A 17,252-nucleotide genomic window follows, 5' to 3' on the forward strand; every position below is an offset into this window, starting at 1 on the left:
GTCAGAATTGGAAAAAACGGCAAGGTCTTTAAGGTCAAAATAGGCTGGGTCATGAAGGGGTTAAATACCTGGAATTGCCGAATCTAAATTTCATACTTCCAGTATTGTCACTAGAGTTGAGCAAATATGTTCGGAAATGATCGCCAAATCTGAAGTTGCCACATTCCTGCCATTTTTATACCCTGTTCGTGCCGAATTTATGTTTGACGATCGGTTCCGAACACTTTTGTTTAACTCTAGTCCCATTGACTCCAATGATGCTCGGCTGTATTCAAATATTGCAAATGAAATATTTGCCGGTAATCATAATCCGAACAGAATTTTGTCACCACCCAGGAACCGGCAGGAAGTCATCATCCGTGCATTCCCTCCCATTAGCAATATGGAATCCGAAAGTCAGGCAAACCTTGGATGAGCTGATAAACTTGTTTTCTGCTTTCTGAAATTAGTTACACCACTAGCCAATAAGGAATTACAATGCACCAACTAAATTTGCTTGAAATAAAATTCAAAATCAACAAACATGAACTTTTCCAATTTACAATTTGTCCCCACAGATTAAAGGTGATTGAGAAGGGTAAAAGCAAGGCAGATCACGGAAGGTGTCCTTAAACTACAACTAATTTGTGGGCAGATAAAAGTTGATGGGCTCCCATAATATACTGAACACTTTTTTTTAGCACAGTTTGCTTGGTCCATAGAAAAGATTTCCCCTGTGAAGTAACAGTGAAACTATGATCCTCTGAAACAGGATCTTTTGATGATCAATTTATTAAATTGATTTAAAGGGACTCTGCTGGCACTGAGTGACTGTACAAACCAAGCACAGGTGCTCGGTGCATCATGGCGGGGCCAACCATCTACCGTATATACACGAGTATAAGCCGACCCGAGTATAAGCCGACCCGAGTATAAGCCGACCCGAGTATAAGCCGACCCCCCTAATTTTGCCACAAAAAACTGGGAAAACTTAATGTCTCGAGTATAAGCATAGGGTAGAAAATGCAGCAGCTACCGGTAAACGTCAAAAATAAAAATAAGTAAAATTAATTGAGACATCAGTAGGTTAAGTGTTTTTGAATATCCATATTTAATCAGGAGCCCCATATAATGCTCCATACCGCTCATGATGGGCCCCATAAGATGCTCTATACAAAATACGCCCCATATAATCTCCATACAGTTTGTGATGGGCCCCATAAGATGCTCCATATTAAAATATGCCCCATACAATGCTGCACAAATGCGGATTATGGCCCCATAGGATGCTCCAGAGATATTTGCCCCCATATAATGCTGCACATATGCGGATTATGGCCCCATAAGATGCTCCATAGAGCTATTTGCCCCATATGCTGTTGCTGCGATAAAAAAAGAAAAAAAAAAAAATCACACTCACCTCTCGTCGCTCAGTCCCCCGGCACTTGCTATACTCACCTTTCCACTGCTGAGCGCCGCTGTGTCTTCCGCGTCCTCTGCACTGACTGTTCAGGCAGAGGGTGGCACGCACACTAATCGCATTATCACACCCTGACCTGAGCGTCACTGCAGAGGACGTGGAAGACGAAGCGGCGCATACAGTGGAACGGGGGGACAGGAGAATATACCCCTGTTATACTCACCTACTCCTGGCATGGTCCCTGGTTCTCTGGGCGCTGACAGCTTGTTCCTGTATTGAGCGGTCACATGGTACCGCTCATTACAGTAATGAATATGCAGCTCCACCCGAATGGGAGTGGAGTCTGGTCCATATTCATTAATGTAATGAGCGGTACAATGTGACCGCTCAATACAGGAACAAGCTGTCAGCGCCCAGAGAACCAGGGACCTGCAGGGACCGCGCCAGGAGCAGGTGAGTATTATTACACAGCTGCCGCTCCCCCTCCCCTGCCGACCCCGGGTATGACTCGAGTATAAACGGTAAGTAAATCTTCCCACTTGATTGTTTTTCCTCCACCTCTGCCTTTTCCTGCCTCTATAAAGCCAGAGCCGTCAATCAAAATAGAGAAGGGTGGAGATAGTTGGAAAACAAGTAGGTGGGAAGGTGCACTTAAACGACTGCCTTCTTGTCAGGCATTCCCTGCATATGTTACTGCTGTCGAACAGTCGCGAGACATGCAGCCACGGGGACTCGAACATAGTATCCGAGCATGTCCAAGATACTTGAATAACACAATATCTGAGCACGCTCGCTCATCACTAGTGGCCACACAAAGGGCGCACCAAGTGCCTGTGCTTCGTTTTAACAATCATTCTGCAATAAGTCCCTTTAAAGGAAGTCTGGATGTTTTTCTAGAGAAATGTATTACAAGTTATCTGTACTCGATTGCAGAGATGAGTGACTGATGCAAAGATATACTCAGATTACTCCTTTGGGCACAGCGTACTGGTCACCTATGTAAACAGCCAAGGCATAAAAGGTAACATTCAGAATGACACTAGTGCCAAGTTAGTTATGTAGAACTAGACCGTGCCAACATAACTTATTGTCGAAAACTAATCGCTAAAATAAAGGCTTGATGTCCGTCATTAGATGAGCACATGGAAATTGATTTCTTTCACTTACTTGTATAAGGTGTGTATCCACCGCAGCGGGTACTCAATCTGCTTGGTACAAAACGCTATTACGATCATAACCAGCGCCACATAGCGCACTTGGATGCCGATGTACATCAGCAGCAATCCGATTATTTGCAAAGTCCAGTTCAGCAGGTTTACACTCCGCTCATTTTCCAAAGGTCCATATTTATAGCACACTGCAAAGCTGACAAAGCCCACGATACCCAGATAGCCTAGGAAACAAAAGGAATGTGGGAAGGGGAAAAACTTAAAATTCTTTAAAAAGTACCAAAAGGATGATTTTTACCCAATAGTCAAAACAATCAGAGGATGCAATAATGTCAATAGTGTGCAAAAGTTCTAGGTAGGTGGGGGAAAAAGAATGTAAAGAATGCTTTCAAAGGGAGGAATGTTAATAGTATTTTTTTAAGCAATTAACAAAACATATATAGTGAGTGTCTGCTGTAATCGTGCCCCGTCACCGGCTCTGCAGTGCATAAGCACCGAGCCGACTGTCAGTCAGTGCCGGAGTGTGTTTACTAAGAGGTGACAGAAGCCACATAAGCCGCATGACTGACTGAAAGCCAGAGGCTGTCGAGGGGAGCAAAATTCATCCAGATAAAACCAACATCTGCAGGTTAATAGGTTTTTTGACAAAAGAGATTCCCTTTAACCATTTAGTTGAGGTATCAATCACTGACAGCAGCATTTAAAGAGACTGTCAGTACAGAACGACTGCTCAAATTAGGTCCGGCCATTCGATGCTTCACAGCGGCGCCTATCATTTCTATAAACTTCTACCTACACCCCCCCCTCCCACTTCTTTAATTGGCATCTCTGGTTTCATAGAGCCAAAGAAGGGTGAAGGTGGACAGAAGCTAAGAAGGCAAAAAGGAGTATATAGATCTTTGGCCTCAGCATGAAGCACCGAGCGCCTGTATTTGGTTTGAAAAGTCATTCTGTGCTGACACAGTATCATAAAAGAAAAGTAATTAAACTGTACAGTAAAAGAAAAATAAATAGAAACAACGCCAGTATTGTTGTGTATTTGGTTGCCACACCCATCTCAAAAAATGCATTACATGTCGCTTTAGTCTTGCTGTATTTGTACTGAGCTGGAGAATCAGATTGTTAGGTCACTCTTACGACACAATGAACATTGTAAAAACAAATAGAGTAGAGCAGGGGTGTCAAACTGCATTCCTCGAGGGCTGCAAACAGGTCATGTTTTCAGGATTTCCTTCTACTGCACAGGTGATAATTTAATCACCTACACACATATGATTGCAGCACCTTGTGCAATGCTAAGGAAATCTTGAAAACATGCATGGTTTGCGGCCCTCGAGGAATGCAGTTTGACACCCCTGGAGTAGAGCGAATATGTTCAGAGACTATCGCTGAATCTGAATTTGCCATATTTGTGCTGTATTATGGGTACCCCATTTGTGCCGAATTTATGTTTGACGATCGGTTCCGAACATACTTGGTAATTTCTACTCCCACTGAATTTAGACAGTCCGATCAGCGGTTGATTAATAGCATGTTTAGACAAACCGGTTGCACATAAAATCCTTCTGTGCACACAGGACATGTTCTCAGAAGCACATCCTGTTTACACAGGATCGCTGTGCTACAGAGAACGATTGTTTATACGCTTCAGATGCAATCGCCCAAATGATTAGTAATATCATCCAGTGCACATAGGCTGCCATTAGTCTCGGCAGTGCAGGTCCTGTTTATACAGGATGATGAGCTGCCAAGAACAAAGATGCTTTGTGCAAATCAAACCTTGTTCGTCAGGTGATTGCCTGCCTGTTTACACAGGCCATTAATTGTGGAACGAGCCTTCCTACGAGCGCTTTTCTCGATTATCGGAAATATCCTGACCGACGTGCAACTACAGTTGCTTTTAACGACGATAATAAAACTTTTACATTAAAATATTTACCGTACATTAAAAATTTAAGCATTTAGTACAAACGGTAAGGGATTAAAAAAGTGATATGATCTTGTACAGAGTTTACAGCTTCAGAAATAATAAAATACCAGTGTACCTAGTAGATACTGCCAATGCTCTCTGCAGATTTCCTGGAAGTTTTTCAACACCAGTTGGATAATATATAGTGAGAAGGACCAACCTCCGACTAGTAACATATAGAAAGGGCTTTTCTGGAGCAAAAGCAAAAAAAAGTTGTTAGAATATTCTTCATAACAACCCTAAAGTTACGTATAAACTGTACACATATAATGGAAGTGTAAGCGATGATGTAAAAATATAAAGATTAACTGATCATGTTTTATCTACGAGACACTAAGCTAGAATTGGATTGAGCTTTAATTTCAAAGGAGCAATAGACCCCGTTTCCTTATCTTATATATAATTGTCTAAGGGTCATTTCCGTCTGTCTGTCCTTCTGTCACGGTTATTAATTCGCTGATTGGTCTCGCCAGCTGCCTGTCATGGCTGCCGCGACCAATCAGCGACAGGCACAGTCCGGAAGAAAATGGCCGCTCCTTACTCCCCCGCAGTCAGTGCCTGTCGCCCGCATACTCCCTTCCGGTCACCGCTAACAAAGGGTTAATGCCAGCGGTAACGGACCGCGTTATGCCGCGGGTAACACACTCCGTTACCGCCGCTATTAACCCTGTGTGTCCCCAACTTTTTACTATTGATGCTGCCTATGCGGCATCAATAGTAAAAAATGTAATGTTAAAATAATAATAAAAAAAAAACCTGCTATACTCACCCTCCGTAGTCGCTCGCGCTGGCCGCCATCTTCCGTTGCAGGTGCCGGTGGCAAAGATGGTATGGCAGAAGGACCTGCCATGACGTCACGGTCATGTGAATACGACGTCATCACAGGCCCTGCGCTCATACCAACCCTGGGACCGGAAGCTGCCGCGGACTACAAGGGGCCCTCGGAAAGGTGAGTATATGTTTATTTTTTAACCTGTGACAAACCTGGCTGGGCAATATACTACGTGGACATGCATATTCTAGAATACCGGATGCGTTAGAATCGGGCCACCATCTAGTATATTATACCTAGCTACACTTAGTTTTCACTAGCTCAACACTAGCTCACTGAAGCACTGCAGGGCCGGCCGGCTGACAGCCAGCCAGCGCCGGCAGCCAGCCAGCCAGCCAGCCAGGGCCGGCAGCCAGCCAGCCAGGGCCGGCAGCCAGCCAGCCAGGGCCGGCAGACAGCCAGCCAGGGCCGGCAGACAGCCAGCTAGCCTGCCAGGGCCGGCAGCCAGCCAGCTAGCCTGCCAGGGCCGGCAGCCAGCCAGCTAGCCTGCCAGGGCCGGCAGCCAGCCAGCTAGCCTGCCAGGGCCGGCAGCCAGCCAGGGCCGGCAGCCAGCCAGCCAGCCAGCCAGGGCCGGCAGCCAGCCAGCCAGCCAGGGCCGGCAGCCAGCCAGCCAGCCAGCCAGCCAGCCAGCCAGGGCCGGCAGCCAGCCAGCCAGCCAGCCAGGGCCGGCAGCCAGCCAGCCAGCCAGCCAGGGCCGGCAGCCAGCCAGCCAGCCAGCCAGGGCCGGCAGCCAGCCAGCCAGCCAGCCAGGGCCGGCAGCCAGCCAGCCAAGGCCGGCAGCCAGGGCCGGCAGCCAGCCAGCCAGCCAGCCAGGGCCGGCAGCCAGCCAGCCAAGGCCGGCAGCCAGGGCCGGCAGCCAGCCAGCCAGCCAGCCAGGGCCGGCAGCCAGCCAGCCAAGGCCGGCAGCCAGGGCCGGCAGCCAGCCAGCCAAGGCCGGCAGCCAGGGCCGGCAGCCAGCCAGCCAAGGCCGGCAGCCAGCCAGCCAGGGCCGGCAGCCAGCCAGCCAGGGCCGGCAGCCAGCCAGCCAGGGCCGGCAGCCAGCCAGCCAGCCAGCCAGGGCCGGCAGCCAGCCAGCCAGCCGGCAGCCAGCCAGGGCCGGCAGCCAGCCAGGGCCGGCAGCCAGCCAGCCAGCCAGGGCCGGCAGCCAGCCAGCCAGCCTGCCAGGGCCGGCAGACAGCCAGCCAGCCTGCCAGGGCCGGCAGACAGCCAGCCAGCCTGCCAGGGCCGGCAGACAGCCAGCCAGCCTGCCAGGGCCGGCAGCCAGCCAGCCAGCCTGCCAGGGCCGGCAGACAGCCAGCCAGCCTGCCAGGGCCGGCAGACAGCCAGCCAGCCTGCCAGGGCCGGCAGACAGCCAGCCAGCCTGCCAGGGCCGGCAGACAGCCAGCCAGCCTGCCAGGGCCGGCAGACAGCCAGCCAGCCTGCCAGGGCCGGCAGACAGCCAGCCAGCCTGCCAGGGCCGGCAGACAGCCAGCCAGCCTGCCAGGGCCGGCAGACAGCCAGCCAGCCTGCCAGGGCCGGCAGACAGCCAGCCAGCCTGCCAGGGCCGGCAGACAGCCAGCCAGCCTGCCAGGGCCGGCAGACAGCCAGCCAGCCTGCCAGGGCCGGCAGACAGCCAGCCAGCCTGCCAGGGCCGGCAGACAGCCAGCCAGCCTGCCAGGGCCGGCAGACAGCCAGCCAGCCTGCCAGGGCCGGCAGACAGCCAGCCAGCCTGCCAGGGCCGGCAGACAGCCAGCCAGCCTGCCAGGGCCGGCAGACAGCCAGCCAGCCTGCCAGGGCCGGCAGACAGCCAGCCAGCCTGCCAGGGCCGGCAGACAGCCAGCCAGCCTGCCAGGGCCGGCAGACAGCCAGCCAGCCTGCCAGGGCCGGCAGACAGCCAGCCAGCCAGCCAGGGTCGGCAGACAGCCAGCCAGGGTCGGCGCATGGTTACAGTCGCCGCTCAGTGCTGTAAGGCTGGTTTCTCACTTGTGTTCCCCTGATGTGCGGCGGGCAACGGACTTCCTCCGTGAAGCCCCGCCCTCCCCGCATGCGACCTGCGTACCTATATTTAACATTAGGTACGCAGGTCGTGCGGCTGTATGGGAATGGTGCCGCATGCGTCGTTTTGACGATGCGGCGACCAGCGGAGACGCAGCCGTGTAGCTTTTTTTTTTTGCCGCATCGTCAAAACGACGCATGCGGCACCATCCGCATACAGCCACACGACCTGCGTACCTAATGTTAAATATAGGTACGCAGGTCGCATGCGGGCCGCATACAGATGTAGGCGGAGATAACAGCGGAGGTGCAGCCGAGGACGGGGCTTCACGGAGGAAGTCCGCAGCCCGCCGCACATCAGGGGAACGCAAGTGAGAAACAGGCCTAAGACTGTAACTGTGACAGGCACACCGGTATGACTGAAAGCCAACAAATAAAGTAATAAAGTTCATTTTATTCTGACGCGCTTTCAGTACTGTGGATGGGCACCTTTCTAATGCCATGATCCTGCAGATTAACCCTAAATCTGCAGGTGAATAACATTATCTGACGAAAGAGGTTCCCTTTAAGTATTTTCAATACAGGCAATGTTGCTGCTCTGTGTGAGAAAATGATCAAAATGTTACAAAGGGGCTGATACATTTGTAGCACCTTGAAATATGTCTAGAGAGGTTTCTTTAAATTCTTCAATTGTTACTCTCCCACTTTCCCCATCCCCTACTGATGTGAGGTTAGACAAAGACTTAGCTACTTTTTAAAAAAGTGGTATATCCATAAATGACTAGATCCACGCCAAGCATCAAGGCTTGCCCACTTGTCAGTCCAGTTTTACAAACGGATGTCCAAGGAGAATGTGGATTATAAATATGTCAGAAAGCGCACCAGACATTTCCTAGTAGAATGTGCCAAAAATAGGCACAAATTGACTGAAGGAGGAGGGTCTATTTGTGCGTCAATTAACAAGAGAGCATACGGATTAAAAGTACTCTGTCAGCACAGAATGACTGAACACACAAAATGCAAAAGCTCGGTGCATCATGGCGCGGCCGAACTTTTAAGTGTACCTTCCCACCTTCTTGTTTTCCCTCTATCTCAACCCTTCTCTATTTTGATTGACAGCTCTGGCTTTAATGGAGCCAGTGAAAAGCAGAGATGGAAGGAAAAACAAGCAAGTGGGAAGATGCACTTAAATGTTTGGCCACGCTAAGGGTGCACAGAGGGGCCAAACTTGGTCTGAATAGTTATTCTATGCTGACAGTCTCCCTTTAAATGAAGAGACAGAAGGATTTTCACAAGCCTATATCCACAGAAAATCTATGGTTAGTTCTCCACGATATTTGGAACAACCTACCTGTTGAATTACTTCAAAAACTGTGTACAAGTATACCTAGAACAACGGATGCTGTAGATTCCTCTTTTGGGCATTTACTTTGCATCTCGTTAATTGATAAAAACAAACTAAACTATTAACACATCTATTATTGGAAGGTCGTACTTTGCAACAGGCGGCTTTACACACCTGCTTAAAAGTTTTGCACAAGATATAAATGGTTTCTAATGATGCAAAACATTTATCATCCAGAGTGATAACTCTGCATATGGTCTTATTCTAAACAGTCATAGATATAAAGACAGTATTTGTATTTCATTATTAATACCATACATCCTCCTCATTGTGTAAGAATAAATACACGGGCAGGGTCCTCTCTCCTCCTGTACCAGTTATGACTTGTATTGTTTAAGATTATTGTACTTGTTTTTATTATGTATACCCCTCCTCACATGTAAAGCGCCATGGAATAAATGGCGCTATACCAATAAATAATAATAATAATAATAATAATAATAAATGTAGCATCGTGCACACCCGCAGCAATTATCATACAGGGTTACACATATTACCCTAGGTAGCAGCCTGGACAGCATGAAGACAAGTATCAGTATGGAAGCCATCATCCCCACACTCATCCCTGTGCCATAGAAAAACACTTGGCTTCTGTGGAAGAAAAAGACAAACGTTCTGTACATGGATCTCACTCAGGGCCAGTGGCGCCAACACTTCTACTCTTTACAGTTACATGTGAACATTGCCTACGTACAATTGAAAAGGAAACATAATGCTGTATGTTAGGCTATACTTCTCGTTAAAACAACAGAATCCCTTGGAATATTTTGTCAACGTGGTTATCAGTAGAGTTGAGTGAATTTGTTTGGGTTCCCCCTGGCTACCAATCAGTGAACAGGTTTTTATGTGTTCAGTGACTTTGGGGAAATCACTGAACATATCTCAGTACAGAAATCGAAGATCCTGCTGTTTGTATCTGCAGAAGTACGGACAAATGGAGACAAGGCACATGAAATACAAGGCCAGCTTCATCTTCAGTAAACAAATGCCGAGTTCAAATAGCAGAAAGGTGGGTAGTTGGGACTTGGTGCGGTGAGGATGCCATATACAGGTACTTTAAGTTTTCTCAGAACAAGGGTAGAATTTAATGCATTTGCCTGTTTTGGTTCATAAAGGTATAACCCAATGAATAAAGAGTGCTTACCCCAATGATGCTTGAAAGAAATCAAAAGCAATTGGAATTAAGTGTAGAACAATCCATCAGCATAGAGGAAGAAGAGAGTTAAGCGATTGGCTAAAAAGCATCAAGTTTTTGCCATTATCCCCTACTCTTTGCTAATAGATCCCTTCACAAGAATAATTTAAAGCAAAATCAGAAGAGATTAGAAAAACAGGATTTTTGGTTGCTTACCGTAAAATCTGTTTCTTGAAGCCTCCATTGGGGGACACAGGAACCATGGGTGTATGCTGCTGCCACTAGGAGGCTGACACTATGCAAATAAAAAAGTTAGCTCCTCCTCTGCAGTGTACACCCCACCGACTGGCATTATACTCTTCAGTTAGTGAGAAAGCAGTAGGAGATAATGAAACAAGGTTGAAAAACCATAACCACAAACTTGAGAACTGTAACGTGAGAACAGTCATAGAACAGATAACAACAGAAAACATTGGGAGGGAGCTGTGTCCCCCAATGGAGGCTTCAAGAAACAGATTTTACGGTAAGCAACCAAAAATCCTGTTTTCTTTATCGCCTCTCATTGGGGGACACAGGAACCATGGGACGTCCCAAAGCAGTCCCAAGGGCGGGAAAACAGACTTCCATCAGGTCAGAGGACTCACCACTGCCGCCTGCAGGATCCTTCTGCCTAGGCTGGCGTCCGCCGATGCGTAGGTATGGACCTTGTAAAATTTGGCGAACGTGTGGATGGAAGACCAAGTTGCCGCTTTGCAAAGCTGTAGGGCGGAAGCCCTGTGGTGCACCGCCCAGGAGGCGCCGACTGCCCGGGTAGAGTGAGCCTTAATCCCAGGAGGGGGCACTCTGTTCTTGACCCGGTAAGCCTCCAAAATTGCCGTTCTGATCCAGCGAGCAATAGTCGCTTTAGAAGCCGGCTGGCCTCTGCGCGTGCCATCAGGAATGACGAAAAATGAATCCGTCTTCCGGAAAGAGGATGTTCTATCCAGATAAATCCTCACTGCCCTGACTAGGTCCAGCTTGTTCAACGATCGCTCCAGAGGATGAGTCGGAGCTGGACAAAAGGAAGGTAGAACGATGTCCTCGTTGAGGTGGAAGGTGGAAACCACCTTAGGAAGAAAAGAAGGTGGAGGTCGGAAGACCACCTTGTCCTGGTGAATGACCAAAAACGGAGGGCGGCAAGACAGTGCCGCCAGCTCGGAAACGCGGCGAATGGACGTGATGGCCACAAGAAAGGCCACCTTCCAAGATAAAACTGATAGAGGAATCTCCCTAAGAGGTTCAAAGGGAGAAACCTTCAAAACGTCCAGTACCAGGTTTAGGTCCCATGCCTCCACAGGGGCCCTGTACGGCGGGACGGCGTGGGCTACCCCCTGAAAGAAGGTCTTAATCTGTGGCCGAGAGGCCAAGGTCTTCTGAAAGAGGATGGAAAGCGCAGAGACCTGACCCTTCAGGGAACTAAGAGCCAGGCCCGAATCCAGTCCTGCCTGAAGGAAGGCCAAAAGAGAAGGCAGGGAAAAAACCATAGGCGGCACGCGGTTGGACTCGCACCAACGGAAGTAGGCCTTCCAGGTGCGGTAGTAGATCCTGGAAGACGAAGGCTTCCGAGCCTGAATCATGGTGTGAATCACCCGGTCCGAAAGGCCGGACGCTCTTAGAACCGCGGTCTCAACAGCCACGCCGTTAAACTGAGCGACCGAGAATTCGGGTGGCAGATCGGACCCTGGGACAGCAGATCGGGCCTGTCTGGAAGGCACCAGGGAGCGTCCGCGAGAAGGTTGACGAGCTCCGCGAACCAAGCTCTCCTGGGCCAATCCGGGGCGATCAGGATGACCGGCACCCCTTCCGCTTTGATCTTCTTCAACAGTTTGGGAAGTAATGGAAGGGGTGGGAACAGATAGGGCAGCTTGAACTGTGACCAAGGAATGGCCAGAGCATCGACGCCCACTGCGAGAGGATCGCGTGACCTGGAGACGAATTGTGGAACCTTCCTGTTGATCCGAGACGCCGTGAGATCCACATCCGGAGTTCCCCATCGAAGACAAATCTGATGGAAGACCTCCGGATGCAGGGACCATTCCCCTGCCGCAAGACCCTCGCGGCTGAGGAAGTCGGCGGCCCAGTTTTCTACGCCGGGGATATGCACCGCGGATATCACCGGAACCGTTGCCTCTGCCCAAAGGAGGATCTTGGACACCTCGGCAAGGGCCAAGGAGCTCCGAGTCCCCCCCTGATGGTTGACATATGCCACAGCCGTGGCATTGTCCGTTTGGATCCGGACTGGAAGGCCCCTGAGAATCCTTTCCCAATGGCGGAGGGACAGAAAGATGGCCCGAATTTCGAGGACGTTGATCGGCAGCGCGGACTCCTGCAGCGACCAACGGCCCTGAACCGTCAGGTGGCGAAAAACCGCACCCCAGCCGATCAGGCTGGCATCCGTTGTCACCACCTGCCAGTGAACCGGAAGGAAGGACCTGCCCTGGGAGATGAGAGGAGACGTCAGCCACCAGTTGAGAGACCGCTTGACCCGAAAGGAGAGTCTGATCGGCCGATCCAGGGAGAAGACCGACCTGTCCCACTGAGACAGAATGGCTTGCTGAAGGGGTCGAGAATGGAATTGGGCGAAGGGAATCGCTTCCAAGGTAGCTACCATCCTCCCCAGAACCTTCATGGCCGATCGGAGGGAGGGAGGCCGAGGACCCTGGAGCAAGAGAATGTCCCGACAAAGGGTGGATCTCTTGTCCTTGGGAAGGAAGACTCTGGACTGACGAGTGTCGAAGAGCATGCCCAGAAAGATGATGCGCTGAGAAGGAATAAGGCAGGACTTCTTCCGGTTGACCAGCCATCCGAAACGGGATAAGGTGTCGAGAACAATGGACAAGCTTTCGTGGGCCTGAGCAAAGGACGGAGCCTTGATGAGGATGTCGTCGAGGTATGGAAACAGAACCAAGCCTCTGACTCTCAAAATGGCCATCAGCGCCGCCATGATTTTCGTGAACACCCTTGGCGCGGTTGCGAGACCGAACGGCAGGGCGACGAACTGAAAATGATCTTGTTGCACTGCGAAGCGCAGGAAACGGTGATGTCCGGGAAATATTGGAACATGTAGGTAGGCGTCCTGGATATCTATAGAGCATAGAAATTCCTGAGCCTCCATGGAAGCAATTACTGAACGAAGGGATTCCATCCTGAAGTGTCTCAGGCGAACCCTCCTGTTCAACAATTTGAGGTCCAGAATGGGACGAACCTTGCCGTCTTTTTTCGGTACCACAAAGAGGTTCGAGTAGAAACCCGTGTACCGTTCCTTTTCTGGGACGGGAACGATTACCCCGGATTTGAGCAGAGAAGCGATGGCTGCGAAGAAGCCCGGAACCAAAGCGGGATCTTTTGGAGGACGAGATTGGAAGAAACGATCTCTGGGTCGGGAGGCGAACTCTATTTTGTATCCCGAAGACACAACTTCCCTGACCCATGCATCCTCTACTGCGGAAATCCAGACGTCCCTGAAACGGAGAAGACGGCCCCCCAACCTGGGAGTTGGGCTGGAGTCTTGCCAAGAGTCATGCGGAAGTGGATCTTCCAGTCCTGGGCCTGGACGATCTACCCTGGGAATAGCGAGGACGCCAGGACGGAGTGGGCCTGAAGGACACCGCCTTCTTCTCTTGACGTGCCTGTGGCCTCTGTTGCTGCTGGGAAAAGGAGTTTGACGCAGCGAAGCGACGAAAAGGCCGGAACGAGCGAAACTGCCGTCTAGGAGGAGGGCGACGAGGTTTAGCCTGGGGGAGAAGGGAACTTGTGCCCCCAGTGGCGTCCTTAATGATCTGGTCCAGCTGGGAACCAAAGAGACGAGAGCCCTGGAAGGGCAGACTAGTGAGGGACTTTTTGGAGGACAAGTCCGCCTGCCAGGCCTTGAGCCAAACGGTCCGGCGGATGGCAACGGCATTGCTGGAAGCCTGAGCCGCACAAGAGGCGACATCCAGGGAGGCGGAAACCAGGTATTCACCAGCGTGGGAAATCTGGTTGGCAAGTTCCGCTAATTGCGCGGGAGGAGCCCCGTCCAGGATACCTCGCCGCAGATCCTTGGCCCATTTTGAGATGGATTTTGAGGCCCAAGTGGAAGCAAAGGCCGGGCATAGCGCTGCTGAAGCCGCTTCGAAGGCAGATTTTGCGAAGGATTCTATAACTCTGTCGTTAGAATCCTTCAGAGACGCTCCGCCGGACAGTGGGAGCACCGTGTTGGTGGACAGCCTGGACACAGGTGGATCCACCGAGGGAGAGACCGTCCAATTGGCGGTAAGATCTGGTGAAAAAGGATATAACACCCCCAGGCGTTTTCCCCTCTGAAAACGTCTGGTCGGATTCTCTCTCTCTCTGGCCAGGATTTCCTCGAATTCAGGATGAGGGGCAAAAAATCTTGAAGGTGGTTTGGCCCGTCTAAACGAAACCGCCTGATCTGCGGGTTCCGTAGAGGGATCCTTAATGCCACAGGTTTGGTTTATAGCCCGAATGAGGTTCTGGACCGACTCACTCATGGTGGCGATTTGGCTAGGATCCAACTCCGACATCTCCTCTGAGGGCGCATCAGATAAAGCCTCGCCTGACTCAGGGGAGGAGGAACGGTGCGACACCAACCGCGGGGGAGGGCCGTGCGGCGAGATGGAACGCGAAGAGGACTCAGACCGACGTTCCTGTCTGGACCTTTTGTGGCTAATCAAGGAGGGCTCGGGCGGCGGTTCCTGCGACCCGCTGGCCACTGCAGGGGTCTGCAGGGGTAACCGATCCAGCGCGGACACCAGGGTTTGAGACACCCGTGTTAAATCGGCCACCGATTGTGACAGAGAAGCGGCCCAGCCTGGGATGGGGGGATCACTCTCGGGCGGAACAGCCGGGGGATCCTGGGCGGTGGGAGCAATCGGGTTGCTGCAGGACTGACACAGCGGGGAGGACTGACCTGAGGGAAGTTTGCTGTTACAGGACGAACATGCAAAGTACGTGACTAAAGTAGTAGATGAAGAAGAAGTAGGGGGGCGAGAGCGGCCCCCTTTAGAGGAAGACATTTTGAGGGACCCTGAAGATGCCAGTTGGTTAGGGGACAGTGGGCAGAGGGGGGTGTCAGACTGCAGTGCAGCTACTCACGGACCCGGTCCTGGAAGATGTCCCACTTGTCCTTGGTGGAGAAATCCCCTGGTGCTGAGCTCACAGAAGATGCGGGCGAAGGAGCGTGGCGCGCTGCGTGAGGCACTGCAAGGGCTGCTGCTGTGGTGTGAAGCGATGCTCACACCAGACGAGTGTCCCACAAGGAAGGGGGCGGAGCTAGACGCAGAGGCGCCGGTGGGCAGGTCATAGTATGTCGGGCGGGAAAAAGCCCGCCCGCAGAAGCGGAAGTGACAGATCCGAAGACCGGAAGTAGGCCCCGGCCGAAGCCGGGGCCTAAATTAGGAACCGGCGGCCGGGAAACGAGCCGCGGCGCCGGTATAGAGCGCCGGAGCTATGCGCCGCGACGGGAGGCTGGCGGCACAGGCGCCGCAGCCTGCTAGGCTGCGCCGCTGAAGGGCGCCGCAGATCCACCTCCTGCGGCGCCGGAGCAGTGCGCCGCGACGAGAGGCTGGCGGCACAGGCGCCGCAGCCTGCTAGGCTGCGCCGCTGAAGGGCGCCGCAGATCCACCTCCTGCGGCGCCGGAGCAGTGCGCCGCGACGGGAGGCTGGCGGCACAGGCGCCGCAGCCTGCCAGGCTGCGCCGCTGAAGGGCGCCGCAGATCCACCTCCTGCGGCGCCGGAGCAATGCGCTGCAGCGATAAGCAGCGCGATAGACTGCAGGGCTGCTGCGCTGAGGACTGTGCCCAGTGAAAAAACCGCCGCGCTGATAGTGCGCCGCGGAAAGGAGCGAACAGCAGCCAAAAGCTGCCAAGAAAGAAGGTGCTGGTCACGGGTGAGAGCGCTGCGGCCAGAAAAAGGGCCCCGCGCTGGAGCAGAAGGCCCTTGCAGAATGGGGAAAATGCTGGAACCGATAAAATATCGACCGCGCCGCAAGGATACAGGCGATGACCGGGTAAGAGAGGGTCACCGTCTGGGAGCCCTTAACAAGAATCCCCCCCCTATACAAGGATCTGGGATGGGATAGGGGAAATACTCACCTAAAAAACATCCCACGCCGTACTAACCTTAAAAGAGGGTGAGACATCCAGGGCTGATGGACGTCCTCGTCTCCTCCGACCGACAGGCTCTGGTGGGCGAGTGGGTGGGGGACGGAGCCAGGACCGGACTTCTGAGCACGCTGGTGTGCCAGGATCTTGGTCCTGGTGAGGGATCTATGAGGATACGGGGTGGCAGTACACACCGTACTCATAGTCCGCTTGTGGGAATACAGGTGTGACTGCTCACCCTGTATCCCTGCAAGGAAACCTGTAAAGAAAACGACGCACATTGAGGTAGATAAGGGTCTAATGAAAGACCCGTGTCCACCTCCTACTGACACTAAGCTAAACTGAAGAGTATAATGCCAGTCGGTGGGGTGTACACTGCAGAGGAGGAGCTAACTTTTTTATTTGCATAGTGTCAGCCTCCTAGTGGCAGCAGCATACACCCATGGTTCCTGTGTCCCCCAATGAGAGGCGATAAAGAAAGGTGAGTATGGAAGATTTGAGCTTATGTACAACAAGGTTGCATTCCCCAGGGGGCAGACACCATGTTGGGATACTTACGGGTGCTATGCTGCAGTTCTAATGTATGGCATAGTTTAGGGTCATAGCCTTAGGGATACAGCCCGAGAGGTCATGTGTACCCTAATACATTAATATCACAGCGTGAAAACAGTGACAGGTTCTCCGCTACACTCCAGCAACAATAAAATGTCTTCCTTCCTGTACCAATCACAATTAACCATGGTAATAGTCATGATTGTATCCAAGATGACAAAAACCTACCGACTGAGCGAGTCTCCATAGAAGAACAAGAAAAGACCAATAACGAAGATGGCAACCAGCTTGGGATCAAAGTCTGCAAAATAGAAAGATGGACACGTCAATGAAACGCGTGAAAGGAAAAACAGCATATGTAAGCAGCCTGCGATCATCAGTTCACAGCAGTAGTACCAACCCAGCCTGTATTATGACAGCTGCGCCTGGGGCCTCTGACTTTCTGGGCAATTTAAGAATCTTGGAACGCAACACAAATTACTAAGATTTAGATTCTCTTCCTAAATATTGCAGATAACTAACTTAAAAGGGAATCTGTCACCAGGTTTTTGTTACGTAATCTGAGAGCAGCATAATGTAGGAGTCGACACCCTGATTCTATTGGTTTTATCACTTACTAGGGTGCTTGAGGCAGTTTCAATACAATCAATGTTATCACCTGGAGATTATAACTAAAA

The 17,252-nt window shown here is 51.5% G+C and overlaps 1 protein-coding gene across 1 annotated transcript in view; it reads right to left on the bottom strand.

Annotated features, from left to right (window-relative positions):
- The window catches only part of NEMP1 (nuclear envelope integral membrane protein 1), a 57,631-nt gene that overhangs the window by 30,083 nt on the left and 10,296 nt on the right, over window positions 1–17,252 (bottom strand). The window contains 4 exon segments of the mRNA XM_069758534.1: window positions 2,567–2,792; window positions 4,614–4,728; window positions 9,246–9,339; window positions 16,804–16,876. Of these exon segments, the coding sequence (XP_069614635.1) occupies window positions 2,567–2,792; window positions 4,614–4,728; window positions 9,246–9,339; window positions 16,804–16,876 (508 nt within the window).

The sequence above is a fragment of the Ranitomeya imitator genome, chromosome 3 (genome assembly GCF_032444005.1).
Source record: "Ranitomeya imitator isolate aRanImi1 chromosome 3, aRanImi1.pri, whole genome shotgun sequence".
NCBI classification, from domain to species: domain Eukaryota; kingdom Metazoa; phylum Chordata; class Amphibia; order Anura; family Dendrobatidae; genus Ranitomeya; species Ranitomeya imitator.